The following is a 24,862-nucleotide window of genomic DNA, read 5'->3' as shown; positions in this document are numbered from 1 at the left end:
GATTGCCTGAGCCCAGCAGGTCGAGGCTGTGGTGGCTGGGAGCATGCCACTGCACTCCAGCCTGGGTGACAGGGTGAGACTCCAACTCAAAAAAAAATTTTTTTAAATAAAAATTAAAAAATAAAAAATTCTAGGGGTCATCTGAGCCTTCAACAAGTTGTAGTATTTTTGCTGATGGGGAGTTTTGCTTTGATGTTGATGGCTGCTGAGGGTTTTGGTTGCTGAAGCCTAGCGTAGCTGTGTCATTTCCTTTTTTTTTTTTTTTACTGTGTACTTTAATGGATGTAAATATGACAGTTTCTTAAGATAGCAGCAAAGTTTGTCAGGTCAGTCAACTCTTCTGAAAGGAAGAGAAAGCTTTCTCTGTGGTATCTGCTGCTGTTTGACATTTTACCCACAATAGAACATCTTTCAGAATTGGAGTCAATCCTCTCAAACTCTGCTGCTGTTTTATCAACTAAATTTACATAATGTTCTAAATCCTTTGTTGTTATTCCAAAAATGCTTTGTTGTTATTCCAAAAATACTGTTTTCGAATAGCAGCATCTTCGCCAGGAGTGTGTTCCATTTCAAGAAACCACTTTCTTTGGTCATCCCTAAGAAACAACACCTCATTCCTTCAAATTTCATGATGAGATTGCAGCAGTTCAGTCACATCTTCAGTCTTTACTTCTAATTCTAGTTATTTTACTATTTCTATGACATCTGCAGTTGCTTCCACTGAAGTCTTGAAGTCATCCATGACATTTGGAATCAGATTCTTTCAAACTCCTGTTAATGTGGATATTTTGACCTCTACTTATAAATCATGGATGTTCTTAGTGGCACCTAGAACAGTAAATCCTTTCTATAAAGTTTTCAATTTCCTTTGCCCAGATCCATCAGAGGAATTACTATCTATGAAAGCTATAGCCTTAAAAAATGTATTTCTTAAATAATAAGACTCAAAAATTAAAATGGCTCCTTGATGCATTGGCTGCAGAATGGATGATATGTTAGCAGGCATGAAAACAGTATTCATCTCCTTGTACATCTTCATCAGATTGCATTGTCAATGAACAGTAATATTTTGAAAGGTATCTTATTTTCTGAGCAGTAGGTCTCAACAGTGGGCTTAAAATACTCAACAAGCCATGCTGTAAACTTACATGCTGTCATCAGGCTTTTTTTGTTCCATTTATAGAATATAGGCAGAGTAAGCCGGGCCCGGTGGCTCAGCCTGTAATCCCAGCACTTTGGGAGGCTGAGATGAGTGGATTGCCTGAGCCCACAGGTTCGAGAACCGCCTGGGCAACTTGGCAAGACCTCATCTCCACAATAAACCAAAAATTAGCCGGGTGTGGTAGCACATGCCTGTAGTTCCAGCTACTTGGAAGACAGGCGAAAGGATCGCCGGAGCCCAGCAGGTCGAGGCTGCGGTGGCCGGGAGCGGCCACTGCACTCCAGTCTGGGCGACAGAGTGAGACTCCAACTTAAAAAAAAAAAATAGGCAGAGTAGATGTCACACAATTCTTAAGGACTCTAGTAGTTCTGGAATGACAAATGAGCATTGTCCCCTAATAAGAGAGTCCCTGTGTCCTTTGAAACTTGAAGCTAGGCATTGGCTTGTCCTTTCTAGCTATGAAAGTTCTAAATGACATCTTATATATGACCAATATAAAGCTGTTTCCTCTACATTGAAAATCTTCATCAATGATCTTAGCTCGCTCTTCTGGGTAACTTGCTTCAGCTTCCCACTTCAGCACTTGCTGCTTCGCCATGCAATTTTATGTTTTGGAGGTGGCTTCTTTCATTACCCCATGAACCAACCTCTGCTAGCCTCCAACTGAAGCATCCTCTCCTCCCTTAGCCTTCATAGAATTGAAGAGAGTTAGGACCTTGCTCTGGATTAGGCTTTGGTTTAAGGGAATGTTATGACTGGTTTGATCTTTTATCCAACCACTCAAACTTTCTCCTTATCAGCAATAAGTCTGTTTTGCCTTTTTGTTATTCATGTGTTCAGTGGAGTAGCACTTTCAGTTTCCTTCAAGAACTTTTTCTTTACATACACAACCTGGCATTTGGTGCAAGGGTCTTAGCTTTCCACCTGTCTTGACTTTCAACATATCTTCCTTAGCTTAGTCATTTCTAGCTTTTGATTTAAGGTGAGAGACGTGCAACTTTTATTTTCACTTGAACACTTAGAAAACAATGTATATTTACTAATTGGCCTAATTTCAATATTGTTGTGTCTCAGGGGATAGGGAGGCCCAAGGAGAGGGAGAGATATGAGGAAGTATCCAGTTGGTGTAACAGTCAGAACACACACATTTATTAAGTTTGATATGGTGCAGTTCGGAGTGCCACAGAATTAACAGTAATAACATCAAAGATCAGCCGTGTGTAGTGGCTCATGCCTGCAATCCTAGCAGTTTGGGAGGTGGAGGCAAGAAGATTGCCTGAGCTCAGGGGTTCGAGACCAGACTGAGAAGCATGGTAAGACCTTGTCTCTACAATAAATTAGCCAGGCATAGTGGCACGCTCCTGTAGTTCCAGCTACTTGGAAGACTGAGACAGAAGGATAACTTGATCCCAGTGAGTCAAGGCTGCGGTGGCTGTGAGCATGCCACTGCACTCCAGCCTAGGTGACAGAGTGACACTCCAACTCAAAGAAGAAAAAATATCAAAGATGACTGATCACCGTGACAGATATAATAATAATGAAAATATTTGAAATATTGCAGGAATCACAAAAATGTGACACAGACCCGAAGTGAGCAGATGGCTTTTGGAAAAATAGCACCAATAGACTTGCTGGATTTAGGGGTCCCACAACCTGCAGTTTGTAAAAAATCACATTATCTGTGAAGGGCAATAAAGCAAAGCACAATAAAACAATGTACACCCGTAATCATTTTTCTTCAGTAATATAATTAAACTTTGATTGTAAACCTTCCTCTCATTCAAAGACTAAAGAATTATGAATTATATTTGGTTCTTAGCAAGTTTCTGTAACATTACAGTAGCATGCTACTTTATATAACCCATTTTGTGCTTTCTGGTTGTGTGTGTGTGTGTGTGTGTGTGTGTGTGTGTGTGTGTGTGTGTGTGTTTACTTCTTTAGAACCATTGTAATTGACTGTATAATTTTGAGACATAACAAAGACACATACCTATTTGGTTAAATTATGACTTTTTAAATGAATTACATATCAATTGGATTAAAGTTTCTTCCCTTGAAAGCTAACCAGAAGCTCTCAAATCCTAAACAGTTATAATCTTCTAACATAAGAATCTGTCACATTGACCTCTCTTAGTTTTGGAAATTCTGTTATCTATTTCGAGTAGTATAGCTAAAATTCCCATGTAGAAGCAGCGACAACTTCTTTATCTGGTAGCCGGCAAGTTTCTTTGATATCAGCATTAGATGATTTCCAGTTTTTGTTAAATATTAAATTATGAAGAATATGCATCTTAAAATCAAGGAAATATAGTATTAAATATGAAGCTAATTTTGTAGACCCTGGTGTATTTTCGTTCTGATCTTTTCCTGTAGCATGAGCTATATTTTACAGATTTTGTGCTGAACCTTCAAAAAATTCAAAATATCACCTAGTGAATGTGAGAAATAAGCACCAGCTGTTTTAGAATATAACAAATATCAAGATTTTCATTAAATCATGTTTAGGAATTTAAGTTCATAGGTCTGTTTTGTACACAGAAGAGCATTTATAAATTTATAAAATAAATTTTTATTAATGTTATAAGAGATATGACCCAAGACAGACTGATTGTTTCTGGGATGAAAAAGGAATTGTTCTTTATTTTATGGCAGTGTATAGTGGAAGTGCTCTGACTTGGAATTAATGCAATTCATTCTTTAAGAGACTTTAAGGAAGTTGGCAAGTTCTAGAATTTTTAGAATGGGAACTCTTTGGGGACCTAGCTCTCTTTTTTTGGTTATTGCAGGTTTTCCCATCTCTTAACCTATGAACGTTTTAGGGCAGAAGTGAGCTTATAATAATATTGTCATCTTTTCTCCCTCCACCCTCATTCCTGTAGGTGTACCAACATTCGACCAGGAGAGACTGGAATGGATGTAACAAGCCGCTGCACCCTTGGAGACCCCAACAAACTGCCAGAAGGGGTTCCCCAACCTGCCCGCATGCCCTATATCTCAGACAAGCACCCTCGACAAACTTTAGAAGTGATTAACCTTCTGAGAAAGCACCGGGAACTATGTGACGTGGTGTTAGTTGTGGGCACTAAGAAGATATATGCCCATCGAGTCATCTTGTCAGCGTGTAGTCCCTACTTCCGAGCTATGTTTACAGGAGAATTGGCAGAGAGCCGTCAGACAGAAGTAGTGATTCGAGACATAGATGAGAGGGCTATGGAACTACTGATTGACTTTGCATATACTTCCCAAATAACTGTAGAAGAGGGCAATGTTCAGACCCTTTTGCCAGCTGCTTGCCTCCTCCAGCTGGCAGAAATACAGGAAGCCTGCTGTGAATTCTTAAAGAGACAATTGGATCCCTCTAACTGTCTGGGCATTCGGGCTTTTGCTGACACACATTCGTGTCGTGAGTTGCTAAGGATAGCAGACAAGTTCACTCAGCATAACTTTCAAGAGGTGAGTTGTGCTTGGTGATTTAAATGCATTCAAATAACCTATTTCAAGAGAGCAATATGTGTTCACATTCTGCTAACAAATGCATGGGTATTTAGTGTTGATTTAACTTATAATATCAAAGAACTGTGTTGTTATAAATCCTAAACCTTGGCTGGGCATGGTGGCTTACCCCTGTGATTCCAGCACTTTGGGAGGCTGAGGTAGGAGGATCGCTTGAGGCTAGGAGTTCAAGACCACCCTGGACAACATAGCGAGACTCCATCTCTATTTTTTAAATAAATAAATAAATAAATAAATTCTAAACCTGATTTTTATTTTAGAGTTCCAATTTTGTGTTCCATAAAAAAAGTTGAAGTTTCATGATTGATTCTCATAACAACCTAACTTATAAGCCAAAAAACAGTAACTTATAAGCCAAAAAACAGTATATTAATCCATAAGAGGATTTGTACCTGATAGGATTACCTGGTACCAGTCATTTGTGTAAGATGTTTCCTTTCTGATTATGTGGATTATTCAGAATAAATGATAGATGAGAGGTTATTTGGTGAACTAAGAAAAAATAGATTTAGATGTTACCAAAAGAATTTTCACTAAATCTGCTCTTTCACTTGTTCATTCTGTTAACAAATATTTGGAAAGCTACTATGTTTCAGCCACTGTGCTTGGGAACATAGGCTATAGTAATGAACAAGAAATCTAGAGTCTCTGTACTCATAGAGTTCATACTCTAGCTGGTAAGATAATCATTCAGTGCTTAATTACACAAATAATTAATTATAATGGATGCTACAAAGAAGCAGCCCTACATGATTTTTTTTTCTTTTTCTTTTTTTTTGAGTTGGAGTCTCACTCTGTTGCCTTCCAAGTAGCTGGAACTACAGGCTCACGCTATCACGCCCGGCTAATTTTTTGATTTATTGTAGAGATGAGGTCTCGCCAAGTTGCCCAGGCGGGCCTCGAACCCGTGGGCTCAGGCAATCCACTCACCTCAGCCTCCCAAAGCACGAGATTACAGGCTGAGCCACCGAGCCCGGCTGTTGGATGATTTTAAATGTGTATGACAGAAAAATTTAATTTTGATTCTGGAACAGCTCATATAAAATTCTGAGACATTAAAAATCATAACCAGTTTGAGAACTGAAAGAAACACAAAGAGCAAGGGGGTAGATGAGGTTATATGATGATTTCACAAAAAGAAGAGGGCCAAATCATACTGAAGTTGATAGACCATGTTAAGAATTTGAGATTAAATCTTGAGAGTGCCAGAAAAGCATTAAAGGATTTTTTTGGTTTTTTATTGTTTTTGAGTCTGAGTCTCACTTTGTCACCAGGCTAGAGTGCAGTGGCATGCTCACGGCCACTGCAGCCTCGACCTGCTAGGCTCAGATGATTCTTCCTCCTCAGCCTTCCAAATAGCTCGAGCTACAGGCATGCACCACCACACCCAGCTCATTTTTTGATCTATTGTAGAGACGAGGTCTTGCCAAGTTGCCCAGGCTGGTCTCTAACCTTTGGACTCAGGCAAACCTCTCACCTCTGCCTCCCAAAGTGCTGGGATTACAGGTGCGTGCCACTGCGCCCAGCCACATTAAAGGATTTTAAACAAAGGAAAAATATGGTCTGTTTTATACTTTAATATTATCCTTCTGTCCACCAGAATAATCCCCAATGGATCAAAGATTTAAACATACAAAATGAAACCATGAAAATACAAGATGACATGGAACATTTCCTTTATAATCTTGAAGAAAGTCTTTCTAATTGACTAACCCAGAAGAGACAGAAGACAAAATTTATAGGTTTGACTACATACAGATCAAAATTTTCTTCGTGGTAAAACAGAAAACAACAATAACAAGACAAAAGTCAAAGACAAACTAGGGAAAAATATTTGCAATTCATATCACAGACAAAAAGTTAATCTCTTTAATATATCAAGTGTTCCTGTTGGTCAATAACCAATGACCTAACAGAAAAATGGGCAGTAAACAGAAAAGACATTTAGATTTTTCTTAAACATATGAAAATCTGCTCTTGTTTGTTCAAATATCTGAAACAAAACTATACCAAAGTACTATTTTTTATCTGTGAGATTACAAAATATCCAGAAATTTGATTGTATAACCTGTTGGCAAGGCCATGGGGAAATAAGAACATTGCTAATAAGAGTATAAATTGGCACAACTCTTTTGAAAAGGAGTTTGTCAGTACTACCAAACTATACACTTTTTGTGCCCATTTTTGGCTCAGCAGTCTTACATCTGGGAATTTGGACTATAGGAGTACTAGAGAAAAGAACAGCTTGAGGGAGTAAGGCCATGGATTCTGGTTTAGATGTGTTCGGTTTGAGACACCTGTAACAAATCTAAGTAGATACATTGAACAAGAACTGTTTTTGTTCCTTAGACAAGAGGTTAGGCTGAAATTAAAATTTAGGAGTCATCAACATAGTAATTAAGCCAGGGCCTAATCCTTTTCAAGCATGATATAACCCAGAAGCTATATAGGCAAAGATTAATCAGAGTGCATAAAAATGTAAAACTTTTTTGTACCAAAAGTATATCACAAACCAATGCAAAATGAAGGGAGGAGAAAAAAGAAAGGCCCTAAAATTTCTCCAGTTTTGAGGGAAGTTAGCAAAGGTAACTGGGAATACCTCGAGAAGAGAGAAGAACAAGCTTCAGGCATGAAATGCAAAGAATGGGGATTGTTTTAACAAGGAGAGAATATATATATGTATGCTAGAGTAAGCAGAAGTTTTCTGAAAGTTAGTATTAGGACCATTAACCTTAAGAAATATTAAAACATTACAAACATTTTGAGGGTACAGAAAGATCGAAGCAGGATGCAACCCAGAAACTATAAATTTGCATAAAAGTTAAAATTTTTTTGTAACAAAAAGCACCATGAACTAAAAATAAAATCTGTGTCAAATTCAGCAAACCTGTTTGGAGCATACATAACAGAAAAATACTAATTCATGTAAAGGTCATACAAACTCAGTTTGAAAAAAATATGCAAAATAGGCAAAGAGATAATAAACAATATGTTAAAAAAAAAGTCCAATGGAAAATAAATGTGAAAAGATGCTCAACCTCACATATAACTAAAGAAACATACTTCTAAGCTAGATGCCACATTTTAGCCTATCAGATTGGAAAAAGTAATTTTTAAACTTTATTTGAAAAAATTTAAATTTACTAGAAATTGTAGGGATAAGACAAAACGTTTTTATACCCTTTACCCAAATTAACCAATTGTTAATATTTTGCCTTATTTACTTTATTACTCTCTCCTTGCTCTATAAAATTTTTTCTGAACAATTGGAGAGTATATGATATATCATACATACCATATTTTTTTGCTCCTAAACACTCCTGTGTTCCTTTTATGTTCCTTTACTCCTTTGCTTTTATATTCCTTTACTCCTGAACTCTTAACTATGATGGTTGCAATGCGGTAGTTTTCTTTATAAACTCCACTTACTTGCCTATTTATATTCAGCTGTAAGAAATACTTTTTGGGTCAGGCTTGGTGACTTGGCCTGTAATCCCAGCACTTTCGTAGGCCGAGGCGAGTGGATTGCCTGAGCCCACAGTTGGAGACCAGTCTGGGCAACTTGGCGAGACCTCGTCTCTACAATAAATCAAAAATAGCCGGGCCTGTAGTTCTGTGTAGTTCTGGCTACTTGAAAGGCTGAGGCGGAAGGATTGCCAGAGTCCAGGAGGTGGACACTGGGTTGGCCATGAGTGTGCCATTGCGCTCCAACCGGGGTGACAGAACGAGACTCCAACTCAAAAAGTAAAAAATAAAAAAAGAAATACTTTTTGGTCCCTTATTGATTGATTTGATTGATTGACTAGCACTATGAACTCATGGACCCATTCTGTTCAGTAGATTATTGTTTTGATGGTTGGAAGGTTCTTCCTCTGTGTCTTTTTGCAAAATTAAACAGATACGTATATATTTTCTTATTTCCATGTCTTTCCTACACAAAAGGTGCCCTGCTATTTATTCTGTGTTGCACTTTGCCTTTTGCGTAATACATTCTGAAATTTATTCCACACATTAGTTCATCATGTTCTTCCTTATTCTTTCTTTATTAACTGCATTGTACTAATGTGGATGGACTACTGTTTATTTAACTAGTCTCAGTGTTTTAGCATTTAGGTAGTTTTCAATATTTGTCATTACAAATAATATTGCAATGAATAGCCTTGTATATGAATTTATCAGTTTTGTTGGAGGTTTATCTTCAGGGTAAATTCCTAGAGATTACAGGGTCAAAGTTTAACTGTATATGTAATTTTGTTAAGTATCACCAAATTCCCCGCTATAGGGATTGAACCATTCCCACCGGTAATACTGTTTCCCCACAGCCTTATCAACAGATTGTATTGTCAGCCTTCTGAATTTTTGTTAATTTAATGGATGGGAATGGAATTTCAGTGTAGTTTTTTGTTTTGTTTTGTTTTTTTTGAGTTGGAGTCTCACTCCGTCGCTCAGACTGGAGTGCAGTAGCCGCTTCTGGCCACTGCAGCCTCGACCTGCTGGGCTCCGGCGATCCTTCCGCCTCAGCCTTCCAAGTAGTTGGAACTACAGGCGCGTGCTACACCCTGCTAATTTTTTGATTTATTGTAGAGATGAGGTCTCACCAAGTTGCCCAGGCAGGTCTCGAACCCGCGGGCTCAGGCAGTCCACTCACCTCAGCCTCCCAAGGCGCTGGATTACAGGCTGAGCCACCGAGCCCGGCTCTCAGTGTAGTTTTAATTTACTTAAATGAAGTTAAACATCTTTCATATGTTTAAGGACCATTTTTTATAATTCTTGTGAATTTGTATCAATGAGGCAGAGTTTGAAAGTCTTCCCTAAACCTAGTTTACAGAGAAATTTACAAATTTTTTTTCTAGCATGTACATGGTCTCTCTGAGATTATCTTTCTGTATAGTGTGAAATATGGGACTAATTTTATATTTTTCTAAATGGCCATCTAGTCCCAAAAGCATTTGTTTAGAAGTCTTTCTTTGCCCCAGTGATTTGCCATAGCATCTTTATTATATACTGAATTTCTCTATGTACTTGTTTTTGGACCATCTGTTCTAGGCTGTGTACCAGTACGATAGTCTATTTCTATTATGGTTTAATTAAGGCTTGGTAATGTATTTTAATATGTGACAGGGCTAGTGACTCTTCCCTCACTCCTACCCCATATAACTCTTTTTTTTCAGTGTTTTCCTAGCTTTCTTGCATGTTTATTTTTCCAGATGAACTTTATTATCACCTTATTCAGCTCCAAGAAAACAACTTGTTGGTATATTTATTGGGATCATATTAATTTATAAGTTAAGAACAGTCATTTTTATGATGTTGAGTTGTCCTATTCAAAAACAAGATATATGTTTTGAATTGTATTTTTGTATCTCAGGAATTTTTTTATAGTTCTATTCATCTAGATTTTATACATTTCTTTTTAAGTTTATTGCTAAGTATATTTTTGGTTACTATCGTAAATAAATTTTTCTCCTCCATTATTTCTTCTAATTGGGGGTTGTCATTAATGAATATGAAAGCTGTCTCATTGAATTATTCTTTGAGTTACTTTTAGTATTGATTCTTAACAATTTTATTGGAATCCTATTATTCATCTGCATATTAGTAGTTTTATTACTTTTTTATTCAATTGCTAATGTCTCTAATTATTTTCTTTTGTCTAATTGCTTGAATTAAAACTTCCAATAAAATGTTAAATAGTAATGGAAATACTATGCATTATTTCTCACTTTAGTGGGAATGCTTCTGGTGTTTTAATTAAGTAATACACTGGCTCTAGGATTGTGGTGTAAATATTATCATGTTAAGAAAGTGTCCATGTCCAACAATTTCTGTTCTCTTGAATGCTTTTTATTAGGAGCAACGTTGAATTTTGTCAAAGGCTTTTTCAGTATTTATGGACATAATTATTTGAATTTTTTCCTTAAATCTGTTAATATGAATTACATGAATGGAATCCTAAAAATGAAGCATTTTTGTATTATTGGTATATACTTTTTAATTATGGTGTACTGTTTTCTTTGTTTTTTAAAGTTTTAAAACAAAGTTTATTGGAGAAAGAAGAGAGGAAACAAAAGACAGGCAAAAGTTTCATACCAGAAAAGTCCTGACACAAGCAAGTCTCCAATTATGTGTTCCGTTAACATGATGTTGGAATCTATTCACTAACATTTAATTTAGTGTTTTTACGTTACTATTCATAAGTGATATCAGTCTTTTATTTCCTTGTGCTAACCAATCCTATACAATGTCTTTTGGAAAAAGGAGGAGGAAATTGCCAACTCATTTTATAAGGCCAAAATTACCCTGATTAAAACCACAGATATTAAAAGACAACTATAGATCCGTATCTCTCATGAACTTAGTTGCCAAAATTCTTGACAATTAGTAATTAATTTCAACAAAATATTAAAGGGATATACCATTATTAGTGAGGTTTATACCTCATTAAGTTGATAGAGTCATTCATTATTTTATAGTCACATTTAATTTTTCATTCCAAATAATACAGTCTAACTTCCTCACATACTTTCTTTAACAGACTTGACGTCTAATTCTTTCCACTGTTTTCAGATATCAAATCCACTCTCCAAAAATAACTGAGGATCTCCAAAATAAGACGTCAAAGGCTTTGGACTTTACATTAAAAGTTCTCTGCTTTAGAACGTTTTGGGGGTAATGGTAATGTTCTGCATCTTAATGGTGGTCGTGGCTACTTGAATATATAAAATAAAGTTCGTTTTTTTAAAAAATGTCCTTCTTTAACTATAACTTGTGTTTTACATCTAATATATTCACAGATATTTGAAGAATATTCTCGATAGTAGAGAAAGTTCTGCAATTCCTTCTAGTTCTAATCCTGCCTCCAAAGTGAACCTGCTATATACCATAATGAAATCCCAGCAGGGAATGTTCCCCCTTACCTAACTCTGAATTGTATCCTACGTCTTTAAAATAAAAAATAAAAAAAGCCGGGCTCGGTGGCTCAGCCTGTAATCCCGCGCCTTTGGGAGGCTGAGGTGAGTGGATTCCTGAGCCCACGGGTTTGAGACCCGCCTGGAGAACTTGGCGAGACCTCATCTCTACAATAAGTCAAAAACTTAGCTGGGCGTGGTAGCACACGCCTGTAATTCCCGCTACTTGGAAGGCTGAGGCGGAAGGATCGCGGAGCCCAGCAGGTTGAGGCTGCGGTGGCCGGAGTGGCCACTGCACTCCAGTCTGGGCAACCGAGTAAGACTCTAACTAAAAAAAAAAAAAAAATTCCTCTTGTTCATGGACTAGAATGGCTACATTGTAAGTGCAAAAAAAAAAAGTCATCATTTGGAGCTTTACACTTGAGAGTCATTTAAATGATTTTTGAAACTATACTCAAATCTGTTTAATTTCCTTGTATTTTATTAAACCTAGCTTAATCATCCAATGTTACTCTTTCCCATAAACATAAATTTTAAAACTGTCTTTAAACTCAGCAGCACTAAGTTTATCATATACTTCTGCTTATTCATCCTTGTTTGTTATCAACTTTATTTAGCCTTCAAATAGCATCTTCATTCATCTGAATAAACTAAAAGTAAACTGATTGCCATAGTAGTGTGGGGCTTAAAATTCAGATCTCCTCTAAACTCTTGTCTAATTAATAAGAACAATTCACCAGACTCCGTGGCTCAGCCTGTAATCCCGAGCTTTGGGAGGCTGAGGTGAGTGGATTGCCTGAGCCCGCGGGTTTGAGACCCACCTGGGCAACTTGGTGAGACCTCATTTCTACAATAAATCAAAATATTATCCGGGCGTGGTAGTGCGTGCCTGTAGTTCCAGCTACTGGGAAGGCTGAGGCGGAAGGGTCGCCGGAGCCCAGCAGGTCGAGGCTGCGGTGGCCGGGAGTGGCCACTGCACTCCAGTCTGGGCGACAGAGTGAGATTCCAAATCAAAAAACAAAAACAAGAAACAAAAAAAAGAACAATTATATTGAAGCATTGTTTTCTTAACCTGGTTGTTTGGTTCAAAGATAGTTTCAGTGCTAGGTTTGCCCTAATGGCACATTAATATATTTTTGTTGCTAGTGGAAAAAGAAGTGGCATTTTAACCAGTCTTTGTCTATCAAAAGTATTATTTTACTCTCCATTTTTAGCACAAACAATTTTCATGTCTTTCTGCCATCTCATTGTTTCTTTTGTTTAACTAGAGTTTTAAAAAAATATTTCATTTTATTTTGAAGACATAGAGTACAAGTCATGATTAGTACATAAGTAATCTATGTGTAGGTGAAGTTTGAAACTCCAACTGGTCCTCACTTCCCCTGGTTTAGGATCAGGTACCCTTTATGTGTTATGTATCCCCCCACCCCAAAGTTAAAGGCTCATTGTTTCTATTGAGTTGTTAGTGTCTTAGAAGTTTACTCATAAACTTTAAACTTGGTGATCATTGATATAGCATTAGTTTATAATCATTATTTTGGGAAAAAAATTTATACTCTGACAAGTTCTAAAAAGAATGTCAAGGCACATCACAGACATACAGGATACCATACTTAAGTAAAGAAATCAGAGAGCAAAAAAATAAGAGGAAAATAGATTTGGCTCTGGACTTTATAGCCCAACAACATTGGATTGGCAGATAAAATACAGAGTACCCAATTAAATTTAAATTCCTGATTGAGTGCAGTGGTAAGTTACCTTGCTAAACAACTCCAGCTAAAATTTAAAGGTTACCCATTTAATTTCCTGACCTCAGAAAATCACTCAGATGATTTGAAGCCTTGTTCGAGGAAAACATTCTTAATCAAATATTTAAATTAATTTTATAGTCTATCTCGTATTCTGCTAAATATTCTGATTTTTTGATGAGTATGAAAATAACCCTGTCCCAAGAGAATCTATAGTCTGCATTTGAGATAGCACAGTAGGAATTTAAGCTCTTACCATTTCCTGCCTGCACTCATAGATGTCACATGTTGCGCAGTCTCCTGAGTGAGGGAACAGACTGCATGAAAGTGGCAGTAGCTGTTCCGTTCTGCATTGTACCCTGTCCCTCTTACTCAACATCCTGATGGATAGACTTACAACATCTTGGAATTTGTGGTCAGCCTGTACAACAATACAATATCCTTATTGCCATTTCATATACACCTAACAGTCCCTAACTTTGGGTAAGATAAATTATCGGTGCATTTTTAGTTTCTCACTGGTATATGTGTTGTATATCTTGGTCTTCAGATGTTTTTCTTTGTCTGATTCTCCTCGTTCTATTCATTCTTGCTTGGGGAGTTGCTGATACCCTCATTCTTTTTTTAAACTGATCCCTAGGTATTTCTGCCCTAGATAATGCTCTTTCCACAACTAATCTTCCTCTGAAAGCTTTTCCTGACTTTGTATATGCTTCTTATATATCAGGATTTATAATTTGATATAGTTAATTTGACTTATTTTTACTATACATTTTTATTTTGATCTTTTATTTTTAAGAAAAAGTCATAAATTACTTGAATCACAAATGATTATTTTTACTAAATTTTGATTGTCTTCTGTACATTTTTCTCTTTTTTAACTTTTCTTTTTCTCTGGTATTATTTTAAAGTTCAGCTCCATTGTGGAATAGAGCTTTGCCCCATAATCCTGAAGACAAATATTGAGACAGTAAATGTGATCAAGGTTTTTTTTCTTCTTACCTAACTTCGAACAGGTAATGGAGAGTGAAGAGTTCATGTTGCTTCCAGCAAATCAACTCATTGATATAATATCTAGTGATGAGCTAAACGTTCGCAGTGAAGAGCAAGTGTTCAATGCAGTGATGGCCTGGGTCAAATACAGTATTCAAGAAAGACGTCCTCAGTTACCCCAGGTGATGATAGAAATACCTCCCTAAGAAACTGCTGTCCTCGATAAAATAATAAACATTATTTGTCTTGGAAAATTAAACAATTATCACTCTCCCTAATATTAGACAATGAGAAATTGCACCTGTTTCCAGTAGTCAAAGTAGCAAATGTTTAGAAACATTTTGACTACTTATTATTGTTTGCTTTTTGCTCCTTTGCTTCCCCTCTATTTTGGATCACTTCTACACTTTAGCTGTAGCACAGTTCAAAACTTAAATTGTATAAAATGAACAACAAAAAAGCAAGGATGTGCCTTTCCCTGTAGCCTGGAAATCTTACCACATTTCCTCTTCCCTATAACTTGGAAATGCTACCACACTTTGAATAGTAAAGGGATGACTTGGGGCATAAGTGGTCAGTGAGTGAAATGTGTAAGATCATTCTTGTTATCGTGACCATAGTCTAGCAATTTAACAGGATATTTTTCTGTTCATTAATTTGAGTCCAGTTATAAAAGAGCTTATAAAATATTGCTGAAAGTTTAAACTAGCATTCTAAAGTGCTATTAGTGTGCTTTTAACTTTTTGATTATTCTACATTACTGAATTGGTGGTTAGAATAAATTTAATTGAGTTTTAGTATTGATGCCTTCCCTCCTTTCTATTTATGGTATTCAGTTAGATTTCAAAACAATTGGAAGCATAGTAGGGGACCATGGATCATGTTTTCTCTTCAATATCTTGCAGATGAACGCTCAAGCCTCTAATAGTGTTTGTTTTTTCTTAGGTGCTGCAACATGTTCGTTTGCCTTTGCTTAGTCCCAAGTTCCTGGTGGGTACAGTAGGCTCTGATCCCCTCATCAAAAGTGATGAAGAATGCAGGTATGAGTAACCCATATGGGGAAAGTCAGTAACTAGGCATGTCTAATTTGTATTGCTTCCAAAATATTGTATTTCTTGGTGCTGAAACCAGGGCAGTATTTAACAGGTTTTTCTTCTGAGCTAGGGTCAAGAGGAGAAGGAAGAAGAGAGAACTGAACTTCCAGTATTCCATTCCATTAGTTTTTTATGTGTGGTGCTTATTGGTGTAGAAGTGGCAATAAAGAGGTAGATTTCTAAGGTTTTACTGCAAATTTGAATTTAAGAGTCAGTTCTCTGCTAATATTTTTTTCTTGAGATAAATTGAATAAATAATGCTGTTGACTCTGTGTCAGTGAGCACTTTTTCATTCTATCACATATGTCTAGTTGGGGAATAGGCCCAGCTGCACTTTCTAAGATTGTAGACAGTTAAAGATCTATCACCTTATAAGGATCACTTGAGCCCAAGAAGTTGAGGCTAAAGTGAGCCATGACAGAATGAGACCCTGACTCTTAAAAAAAAGTCCTAAAGTAGCTATGGAAAAATTTCTACTAGAACAAGGTGAAGCAGTTTCCAGACATTTTTTGACTAATGAAATTCTAACTGCTTTTGCAAAGGGAGGAAAAAGCCTATTTTACTAGGCTGTGTCTGAGCTATATACAAAATTTAATAAACTACTTTCCCAGCTTGACAGATTTTAAGATTTAGGTTCAAATCTGAACCATCCAGCATTTCTAACTATTTTTCTCAACATGTCCCAAATATAAAAGTAAAAGAGCAAATCAGTACTCAGCATTCCTTAAACTACATGACCTTTGGGCTTCCCTTGGTGATTAAAGAAATTTGGAATTACTTCTGATTCTAGAACAGAGGCAGGACGTATACAAGGTAGGACCCCAAAACCAGAATTATCTTCTTGGAAGGGGGGTCCTTTGTAGAACAGGCTTCTCCCACTAGGTGTTACCTATCAACATCTCTGTACAGCTAGCATTGATGTGAGATGCTGTATTCAGCTTCAGTTAATTTTTTTTTTTTTTAGATTCTTTCAAAGCATTTGCCCATTTCATGACTGGTGATTTATGAGCACACCAGCCCACACTGTGCTGAGTGTTCAACAGTTTTTGACCAAAAACAGCCTGACCCCAATGCCCCACTCTCCTTGTTTACCCAATTTCACCCCGAGCAACTTTTTTTTGTTTCCCCGGAAGAAAAAAGTCTTCAAAGGGAAACATTCTGCTGCTATGGAAGAGGTGAAACAAAAAATGGCAGAAGCACTAAAAGGCTCAAAATGGACAAGTTAAAGACTGTTTTGAGTAGTGGAAAAATCATCTTGATAGATGTATTACATCAGAGAGTACTTTGAAGGTGACTGAAGTTTAAACATGTAAGAATAAATAAATAAGACACCTCTTATCAACAAGGGTGCCTGAACAGTGCATATTTGTATACCTAACCCTTAACTGTACCGCACAATATCATTAAAAAAAATTGATTAAACAAATTAAAAAAAAAAAGTGTAACTCAGAAATAGAGAAGAGAATAATCGTTATTGGGTAACATAGGGAGATACTTGTCAAAAGATACAAAATTTCAGTTAGATAGGAAGGTGGCTCAGCCTGTAATCCCACGCCTTTGGGAGACTGAGATGAGTGGATTGCCTGAGCCCGTGGGTTCGAGACCTGCCTGGGCAACTTGGCGAGACCTCATCTCTACAATCAATCAAAAAATCAGCCGGCCGTAGTAGCGTGTGCCTGTATTTCCAGCTACTTGAAAGGCTGAGGCGGAAGGATCGCCAGAGCCCGGCAGGTCGAGGCTGTGGTGGCCAGGAATGGCCACTGCACTCCAGTCTGGGTGACAGAGTGAGACTCTAACTCAAAAAAAAAAAGTATTGCAAAGAAGGTAGATTTTTAAGTGTTCTTATCATAAAAAAGTATGTGATAAATGTATATGTTAATTATCCAAATTTTGCCATTCCACAGTGTGTACATATTTTAAAATAACATGTTATATATAATAATATATATACAATTTTTTCAATTAAAATGTATAAATAAATAGTCCAAAAATAAAGAATAAATACACAATTTTTTATAAATAAATTCCAGGTTTTCTTGGGCTCCCCCTCAAAAATTCACTTGCATTTCCTCTACAGATTGAAGTTTGTTTTATTTTTATATTTATTATTAATTTTTCCCTTTACCACAGGCTAGAGTTAAACTGAATGGATTTATCTTTTAAATTTAAAACATAAACCAGTGGCAATTAATTCCCCTAAATATTTGCAATAGCAGAAGGAACAACTATGAATTATGCATACTGAAATCTGAAGAAATGGGACATAGGTGCCTTTCCCCTATCAAACACAAATCATATTGTAAAGGTATTCATGGAGTCCCCTTTTTTTTTGAGTCAGAATCTCACTCTGTCACCCAGGCTGGAGTGCAGTGGCATGTTGCTCATGGTCATCACAGCCTCAACCTGCTGGGCTCAGGTGATTCTTCTGCTTCAACCTTCCAAGTAGCTGGAACTACAGGCTTGCACCACCATGTCCAGCTAATTTTTTATTTATTGTAGAGACGAGGTCTCACCGTGTTGTCCAGGCTGGTCTCAAACCTAAGGCTCAGCACTCCTCTTGCCTCTGCCTCCCAAAGTGCTAGGATTATAGACGTGAGCTACTGCGCCTGGCTCACGAAGTCACTTTTAAAAGAAGATCCTTCCTGGCCAGTAATGCTATAATCCCAGCACTTTGGAAGGCTAAAGTGGGTAGATTGCTTGGCCTAGGAGTTCAGGACCAGCCTGGACAACAGCGAAACCTCATCACTACAAAAAAAATTTTTAAATTAGCCTGGCATGGTGGCGTGCACCTGTAGTCCCAGCTACTTATGAGGCTAAGATGAAGGAATCATCTGAGCCCAGGAGGTTGAGGCTGCTGTGAGCCATGATCATCGTGATCATGCCATTACATTCCAGCCTGGGCAACAGAGTGAGACCTCGATTCAAAAAAGTTAAAAAAAAAAAAGACCTTTCCTGATATCCTGACCTCACCATTTACTAGTTGTGTAACCTTAGGCAAGTTACTTTAACCTCTTTTTGCTCATTTCTTTATAGAGATGATAGTAGTGCCTGTTTCCTTAGGCTGCTGTGAGGATTAAATGAGTTATGTATATTAACCACTTAAAACAAGAACTAGCACATAGCTGTAAGTGTTGTTCTTACTATTAATTTTGTGTTGATTTGCTAAGTATTATATTTCTACTATACTCTTTCTAGGAGCCCTTGAATGACTTAACCAGCTATTAGGAGATCAAAGTCTGTCGTTAAGTATGGGAAACTAGAAAAAGCTCTTGATCATTGGCATAATGTTTTTGTTTTTAAGATAGATAAATTCAGTAGGGGCCTTAAAAGTCTTATATTTGAAAGTTCATTATTGGATTAATGCCTAGGATTGAGTAAGTTACCTAGGACAGGAATGAGTTACCCTTTGCAGCATAAATAATAAGAGGAATGAAAATAGAGATGGTTTAGGAAACACCTTCAGAGTTGAGAGAGAACAGTAACAGATTGAATTTGTACTAATCAGGCACTGAGTCACTCTAAGGACTCAAGTAAAATAAGTATATACGCAAATAGCTTATATTAGAGTATTGTATTTAGCAAATGTAATTACTAGGTTCTTTTCTTAAAGTACCTTAGCGAGAGAGAAAAATACTGTGTTCCTCTTAGTGGACTTGTTGAGAGTAAACCATTCTTATGCTACCAGACAGCAAATTTTTGACAATATAACATTTCTTTTTAGCAATTCTACTTTTGTCCCAGTTTTATTGCTCTAATTATTCTGGCAAATATCTAGTACCCTAGCTGATGTGCCATTTTGCCAGTATTCTGCAAAATCTAATAAAATTCATTAGAGGGCTAAATGCTGTGACTCATGCCTGTAATCCAAGCACTCTGGGAGGCTAAGGCAAGAGAATCGCTTGAGCCCAGATACAAGAACAGCCTGGGAAACACGGTGAGACTTCATCTCTACAAAAAATACAAAAGTTATCTGGGCATATTGGTGCATGCTGTCTCAATAAACAAACAAACAAACAAACAAATAAATAAATATATTAGAAAGCAGTAACTCTGCAAGGTGATAATCAAGTTGTAATTTTTAGTTTTTTGTAAGTTATCATTGGTTCTAAGCATGTTGAGTTTAGGCTAAATTTGTTCTGAGATATGAAGTCATGATGGAAATGCCAGTCAATTCACAATTCATAGTGTGACTAGCATCATTGCTTTTGTGCTTGTGCCAATTTTAATACTGGCTGACATTCATGATTTGGTTTTATTTGTGCTTGCTCCCCTTTGCCAACCTATATATTTCTAAACAATATTAGTACTTGACTAACCATGCTATTTAGACATTTAAAATAAAGTCAAATTTTTTTTTCTGCAGAGACTTGGTAGATGAGGCTAAAAACTACCTCCTGTTGCCTCAAGAACGACCACTAATGCAAGGACCAAGGACAAGACCACGGAAACCTATCCGATGTGGAGAAGTACTCTTTGCAGGTTTGGATCTTAAAATACTGTGACAGAACTGAATATTTTCCTATGTGAAAAATTGTTATTCAACTATTCTTTGGACAATTGTGATATCTACTTTCATAAGAAACAAATAATAAGTCAACATGTAGCTTGACCCATGATCCAACACTGGTATTCTCCAAAAGACTACTCTATTTTTGTATAAGTCTAAAAATGTCTAGCCAGACACAGTAGCTCATGCCTGAAATCCCAGCACGTTGGGAGGCCATAGCAGGAGGGTCACTTGAGCCCAGGAGCTTGAGATTACCTGATGAGACCTCGTCTCTACAAAATCAAAAATAATAAATAATAAATGAAAATGTCATGCAGTGAATGGTCTGTTGAGATGAGTCACATGCATTAATTAATTTACCAGTGTGCAAGTTGCTTCATAATTACATGGAGTTGCCAAAAAAACATTATCTTACATCAAACAGATATATTCTTTCTTGGTTCTGTTAACCTAGATTGAGCTCAAGACAATCCACTGTATTATTTCTACTATCTGCCCCTGAATCTTTGAAATGTTTCCATTTCAGGTGCTTTAATTCTGTCCATGTAATGTCACCTCTTTTTCACTGGAATAATGGCTTTCTCACTGTTTAGTAAAACTTCTTACTTATTCAGTCTCTTAAATTTTTTTGAAATCCTGATTTATGGAGCTAACTGGGACCTAATGTAATCTTTGTAGTTCAGCTTCCAAATGTCAGTAATTCTATGCTCCGGGCATCCTCTGATTCTGTTGTCCTATTTTGACATAAGAAGTATTCTATTCCTTTTCATCAGAAAATTCCATGCAATCTCTGGGGCTTTGTCAATATGCACAAAATAACTTGCTGAGATTTTGACTGAGATTGAATTGAATCTGTGGATCAAGTTGGAAAGAACTGACATCTTGACAACAATGGGTCTTCTTATCTGTGAACATGGAATGTTTCTCTATTTATTTATTCTTGAATTATTTCATCAGAGTTTTGCAGTTTTCCTTGTATAGATCTTGTACATATTTTGTTAGATTTGTATCTAAGTATTTCATTTTGGGGAGATGTTAATGAAAATGGTATTATTTTTTTAATTTTAAATTCTAATGGTTCATTGCTGGTATATGAGGATGTGACTGACTTGCGTATATTAGTCTTGCATTCTGCAGTCTTGCTATTATTAAGCAATTATGCTAAATTGTACTAAATTAACTGCTTAAGCAATTATACTAAATTAGTTTAGTTAACTAATTATCTAAATTATTCTAGGGTTTTTTTTTAAACTGATTCTTTGGGGTATTCTTTCTTTCTTTCTTTCTTTCTTTCTTTTTTGAGTTGGGGTCTCACTCTGTCACCCAGACTGGAGTGCAGTGGCATAATTATGGCTCACTGCAGCCTCGCCCTCCTGAGCTCAGGTGATCCTCCTGCCTTAGTCTCTTGTGCAACTAGGACTACGGGCATGTGCCACCATGCCCAGCTAATTTTTTTTTTTAAAGACGAGGTCTCACTATGTTGCCTAAGCTGATCTTGAACTCCTAGGCTCAAGCAATCCTCCTGCCTGTCCTCCTGAAGTGCTGGGATTATAGGTGTGAGCCACCACTCTGAGTCCTCTTTGGGATTTTCTTTTTGTGAGTTGGAGTCTCACTCTGTCGCCCAGGCTGGAGTGCAGTGGCATGCTCACAGCCACCGCAGCGTCAACCCACTGGGCTCAGGTGATCCTTCCACCTCAACCTTCCAAGTAGCTGGAACTATAGGCGCATGCTATCATGCCCAGCTAATTTTTTTTTAATTGTAGAGACAAGGTTTCACCAGGTTGCCCAGGCTGGTCTCGAACCCCTGGGCTCAGATAATCCTCTCACCTCGGCCTCCCAAAGTGCTGGAATCACAGGCTTGAACCACCACACCCAGCCTCTCTTTTGGATTTACTACATGGATAATCATGTCATCTGAGAACAAAGACAGTTTTATTTCTTCCTTCCCAAATTGTATCCCTTTTATTCCTTGTTTTATTGCATTAACAAGATTTCCAGTATGATGCTTTCAGCAGTGGTGAGAGAAGACATCCTTGTCTTCTTCCTGATCTTAGTGGGAAAGCTTTGAGTTTCTCACCATTAAGTATGATGTTGGCTGTAGGATTTTTGTAGATATTCTTTACCAAATTGAAGAAGTTCCTCTCTGTTCCTAGCTTACTGAGAATTTTTATCAGGAAGAAATGTTAACTTTAGTTAGTTACCTTTCCTGCATCTGTTGATAAGATTATGTGATTTTTCTTTTTTAACCTCTTTCTGTGATGGATTCCTTTAATTTTCTAATGTTGAACCAGTGTTGCATACCTGGCTTAAATTCTACGTGGTCATGGTGTATAATGTATTTTTATACATTGTGGTATTACTTCACATTTTAGTTTTGATTCACTATTTTACAGATGAGGAAACTGATTCAGAGAGTTTACAAGATTTCCCTAAGATTACAAAGCTAGTAGAATCCCCAGTTTTCTAACTAAATTCAGTGTTCTAGTCACTATATACCACGTTACATCATAATCTTATTTGAATTGGTGTCATTGTTCTCCTTTGTAAAATGGACATGATGCTAACTTATTTAGGAAATTAATTAAAGATTATAGCAATCCCAGTGGAATAAGCTAAAGTCATGACTTGTTTTTTGGCCTACTACTGGAGACATTTGGTTAGCCCAAGCAATATGTAATAAGTGTTATACTTTATGCTTTAGGTATTCTCCTTAGGTATTTCTTTTACTTTCCCAGTTGGTGGTTGGTGCAGTGGAGATGCCATTTCCAGTGTTGAACGATATGACCCACAGACCAATGAATGGCGAATGGTAGCTTCAATGAGCAAAAGGCGATGTGGAGTTGGGGTTAGTGTCCTTGATGACTTATTATATGCAGTAGGAGGCCATGATGGATCCTCTTATCTCAATAGTGTTGAAAGGTGAGTCAGGTTAATTTGTAGTTTTTCTTTACTATTTGTATAGTTTTATTTTAGATGTAAATCAGGAAGATGTGACTTAATGCTTTAGGAATGTGTCTGTGACATTAGTAGGCAGCCAATCTGATCTCTACCTATTTTTCCAGTCTCTCTCCCATGGCATACTACCTTTCCCTAAACATGTTGCTGCTGACATTCCAAATTTCTTGCAGTTCCGTGAACATGCTATCTTCCTTATACCTCTTTTTCTTCCCCGGGATATTTCTGTCCCATTTAAGACATATTTGCAGCCAGGTACAGTGGCTCACGCCTGCAATCCCAGCACTTTGGGAGGCCAAGGCAAGAGGATTGCCTGAGTCCAGGGGTTCAAGACCAGCCTAGGCAACCTAGCAAGACTTCACCTCTATAATTAAAAAAATAATAATTAGCCAGGTATGGTGGCACGCACCTGTAATTCCAGCTACTTGGAAGGCTGAGGCAGAACAATCTCCTGAGCCCAGCAGGTCGAAGCTGTAGTGGCAGTGAGCGTGCCACTGTACTCCAGCCTGAGCAACAGAGTGAGACTCCAACTCAAAAAAAAAAGACATTTGTTTCAAGACACAAATGTTAATTTGGTACATAAAGCCTTCATTAATATGATACCAGACAGGTGAGTTAGTTACTTGTTCCTCTGCTCTTTCATAAGAATTTTAAACGTATTTGAATATATCACTTTGTGTTGTAATTGTTGAAATGTCTTTCTCCATAATATCCATCACAGTGCCTGGGCACATTGGAAGCCTACAATAACTGCATGCAAGCATTTTTTTATTCAGTTATATTGATTTACAATAATTCTTAATTTTTCTGTAACACATCTGTGAAACCCTGCAGCATATCAAGTTCTAGAGGTATACACTGTGTAGCTGAAAAAACAAATAAGAAAAACAAAAACGCCGGGCTTGGTGGCTCAGCCTGTAATCCCAGCACTTTGGGAGGCCAAGCTGAGTGGATTGCCTGAGCCCGCAGGTTTGAGACCCGCCCAGGCAACTTGGCGAGACCTCATCTCTGCAATAAATAAAAAAAATTAGCCAGGCGTGGTAGTGCGCGCCTGTAGTTCCAGCTACTTGGAAGGCTGAGGCAGAAAGATCGCAAAAGCCCGGCAGGTCGAGGCTGTGGTAGCCGGGGGCGTGCCACTGCACTCCAGTCTGGGCGACAGAGTGAGACTCCAACTCAAAAAAAAAAAAGAAAAACAGTGGAATCAGTTCCATAGAAGTAAAAAAACAACCATGATGACAACAACAAAACACAAACTCTTAAAAATAAATTGATAGGCTAAAGAAATTGGAGTAGATGCTGGACGTGGTGGCTAATGCCTATAATCACAGCACTTTGGGAGGCTGAGGCGAGAGGATTGCTTGAGCCCAGGGGTTTGAGACCAGCCTGGGCAACTTGGTGAGACCTCTTCTCTACAATAAATCAAAAAATTAGCTGGGCATGGTGGCACATGCCTGTCATTCCAGCTACTTGGAAGGCTGAGGTGGAAGGATCACCTGAACCCAGCAAGTCAAGGCTGCAGTGACTGTGAGCATGCCACTGCAATCCAGCCTGAGCAACAGAGTGAGACTCCAACTAAAAAAAAAAAGAGTAGAAATCCCTAAATATTTATAAATTGATTATTAAGCCTATAGATAGAGAGACAGAATACAACTAAGGTAGTACTCAGAGGCAAATTTATATTACATATGCATTTGGAAACAAGGAAAATGGAAAATAAATGAATCATGATTTTAAATCAAGAAGTTATTAAAAGAGCAGCACAACCCAACAAAGCAGAAAGAAAAAAAAATAATTGAGAAGAAAAAATCAATGAAGTTGAAGAAAAATTTTATACATTTATAAAAAGCAATTTGATTATATTTTTTAAACGAAAAATAAACATAGTACCACATGTTCTCACTCATAAGTAGACCTTAAACAATTATCATAATACTATAAGAAAGTGATTGGCAGTAGTGGGAAACTGCCAGGTGAGGGGGGAG

The 24,862-nt window shown here is 37.3% G+C and overlaps 1 protein-coding gene across 1 annotated transcript in view; it reads left to right on the top strand.

Moving 5' to 3' along the window:
* The window catches only part of KLHL20 (kelch like family member 20), a 73,855-nt gene that overhangs the window by 21,611 nt on the left and 27,382 nt on the right, over positions 1-24,862 (top strand). Inside the window, exons 3-7 of the mRNA XM_008055922.1 lie at positions 4,042-4,615; positions 14,348-14,506; positions 15,270-15,364; positions 19,782-19,897; positions 22,661-22,844. Of these exons, the coding sequence (XP_008054113.1) occupies positions 4,042-4,615; positions 14,348-14,506; positions 15,270-15,364; positions 19,782-19,897; positions 22,661-22,844 (1,128 nt within the window). The remainder of the gene's footprint in view (positions 1-4,041; positions 4,616-14,347; positions 14,507-15,269; positions 15,365-19,781; positions 19,898-22,660; positions 22,845-24,862) is intronic.

The sequence above is a fragment of the Carlito syrichta genome, unplaced genomic scaffold (genome assembly GCF_000164805.1).
Source record: "Carlito syrichta isolate Samal-C Ts95f unplaced genomic scaffold, Tarsius_syrichta-2.0.1 Scaffold302029, whole genome shotgun sequence".
In the NCBI taxonomy this organism is placed as follows: domain Eukaryota; kingdom Metazoa; phylum Chordata; class Mammalia; order Primates; family Tarsiidae; genus Carlito; species Carlito syrichta.
This window is presented reverse-complemented; position numbering and strand designations above follow the sequence as displayed.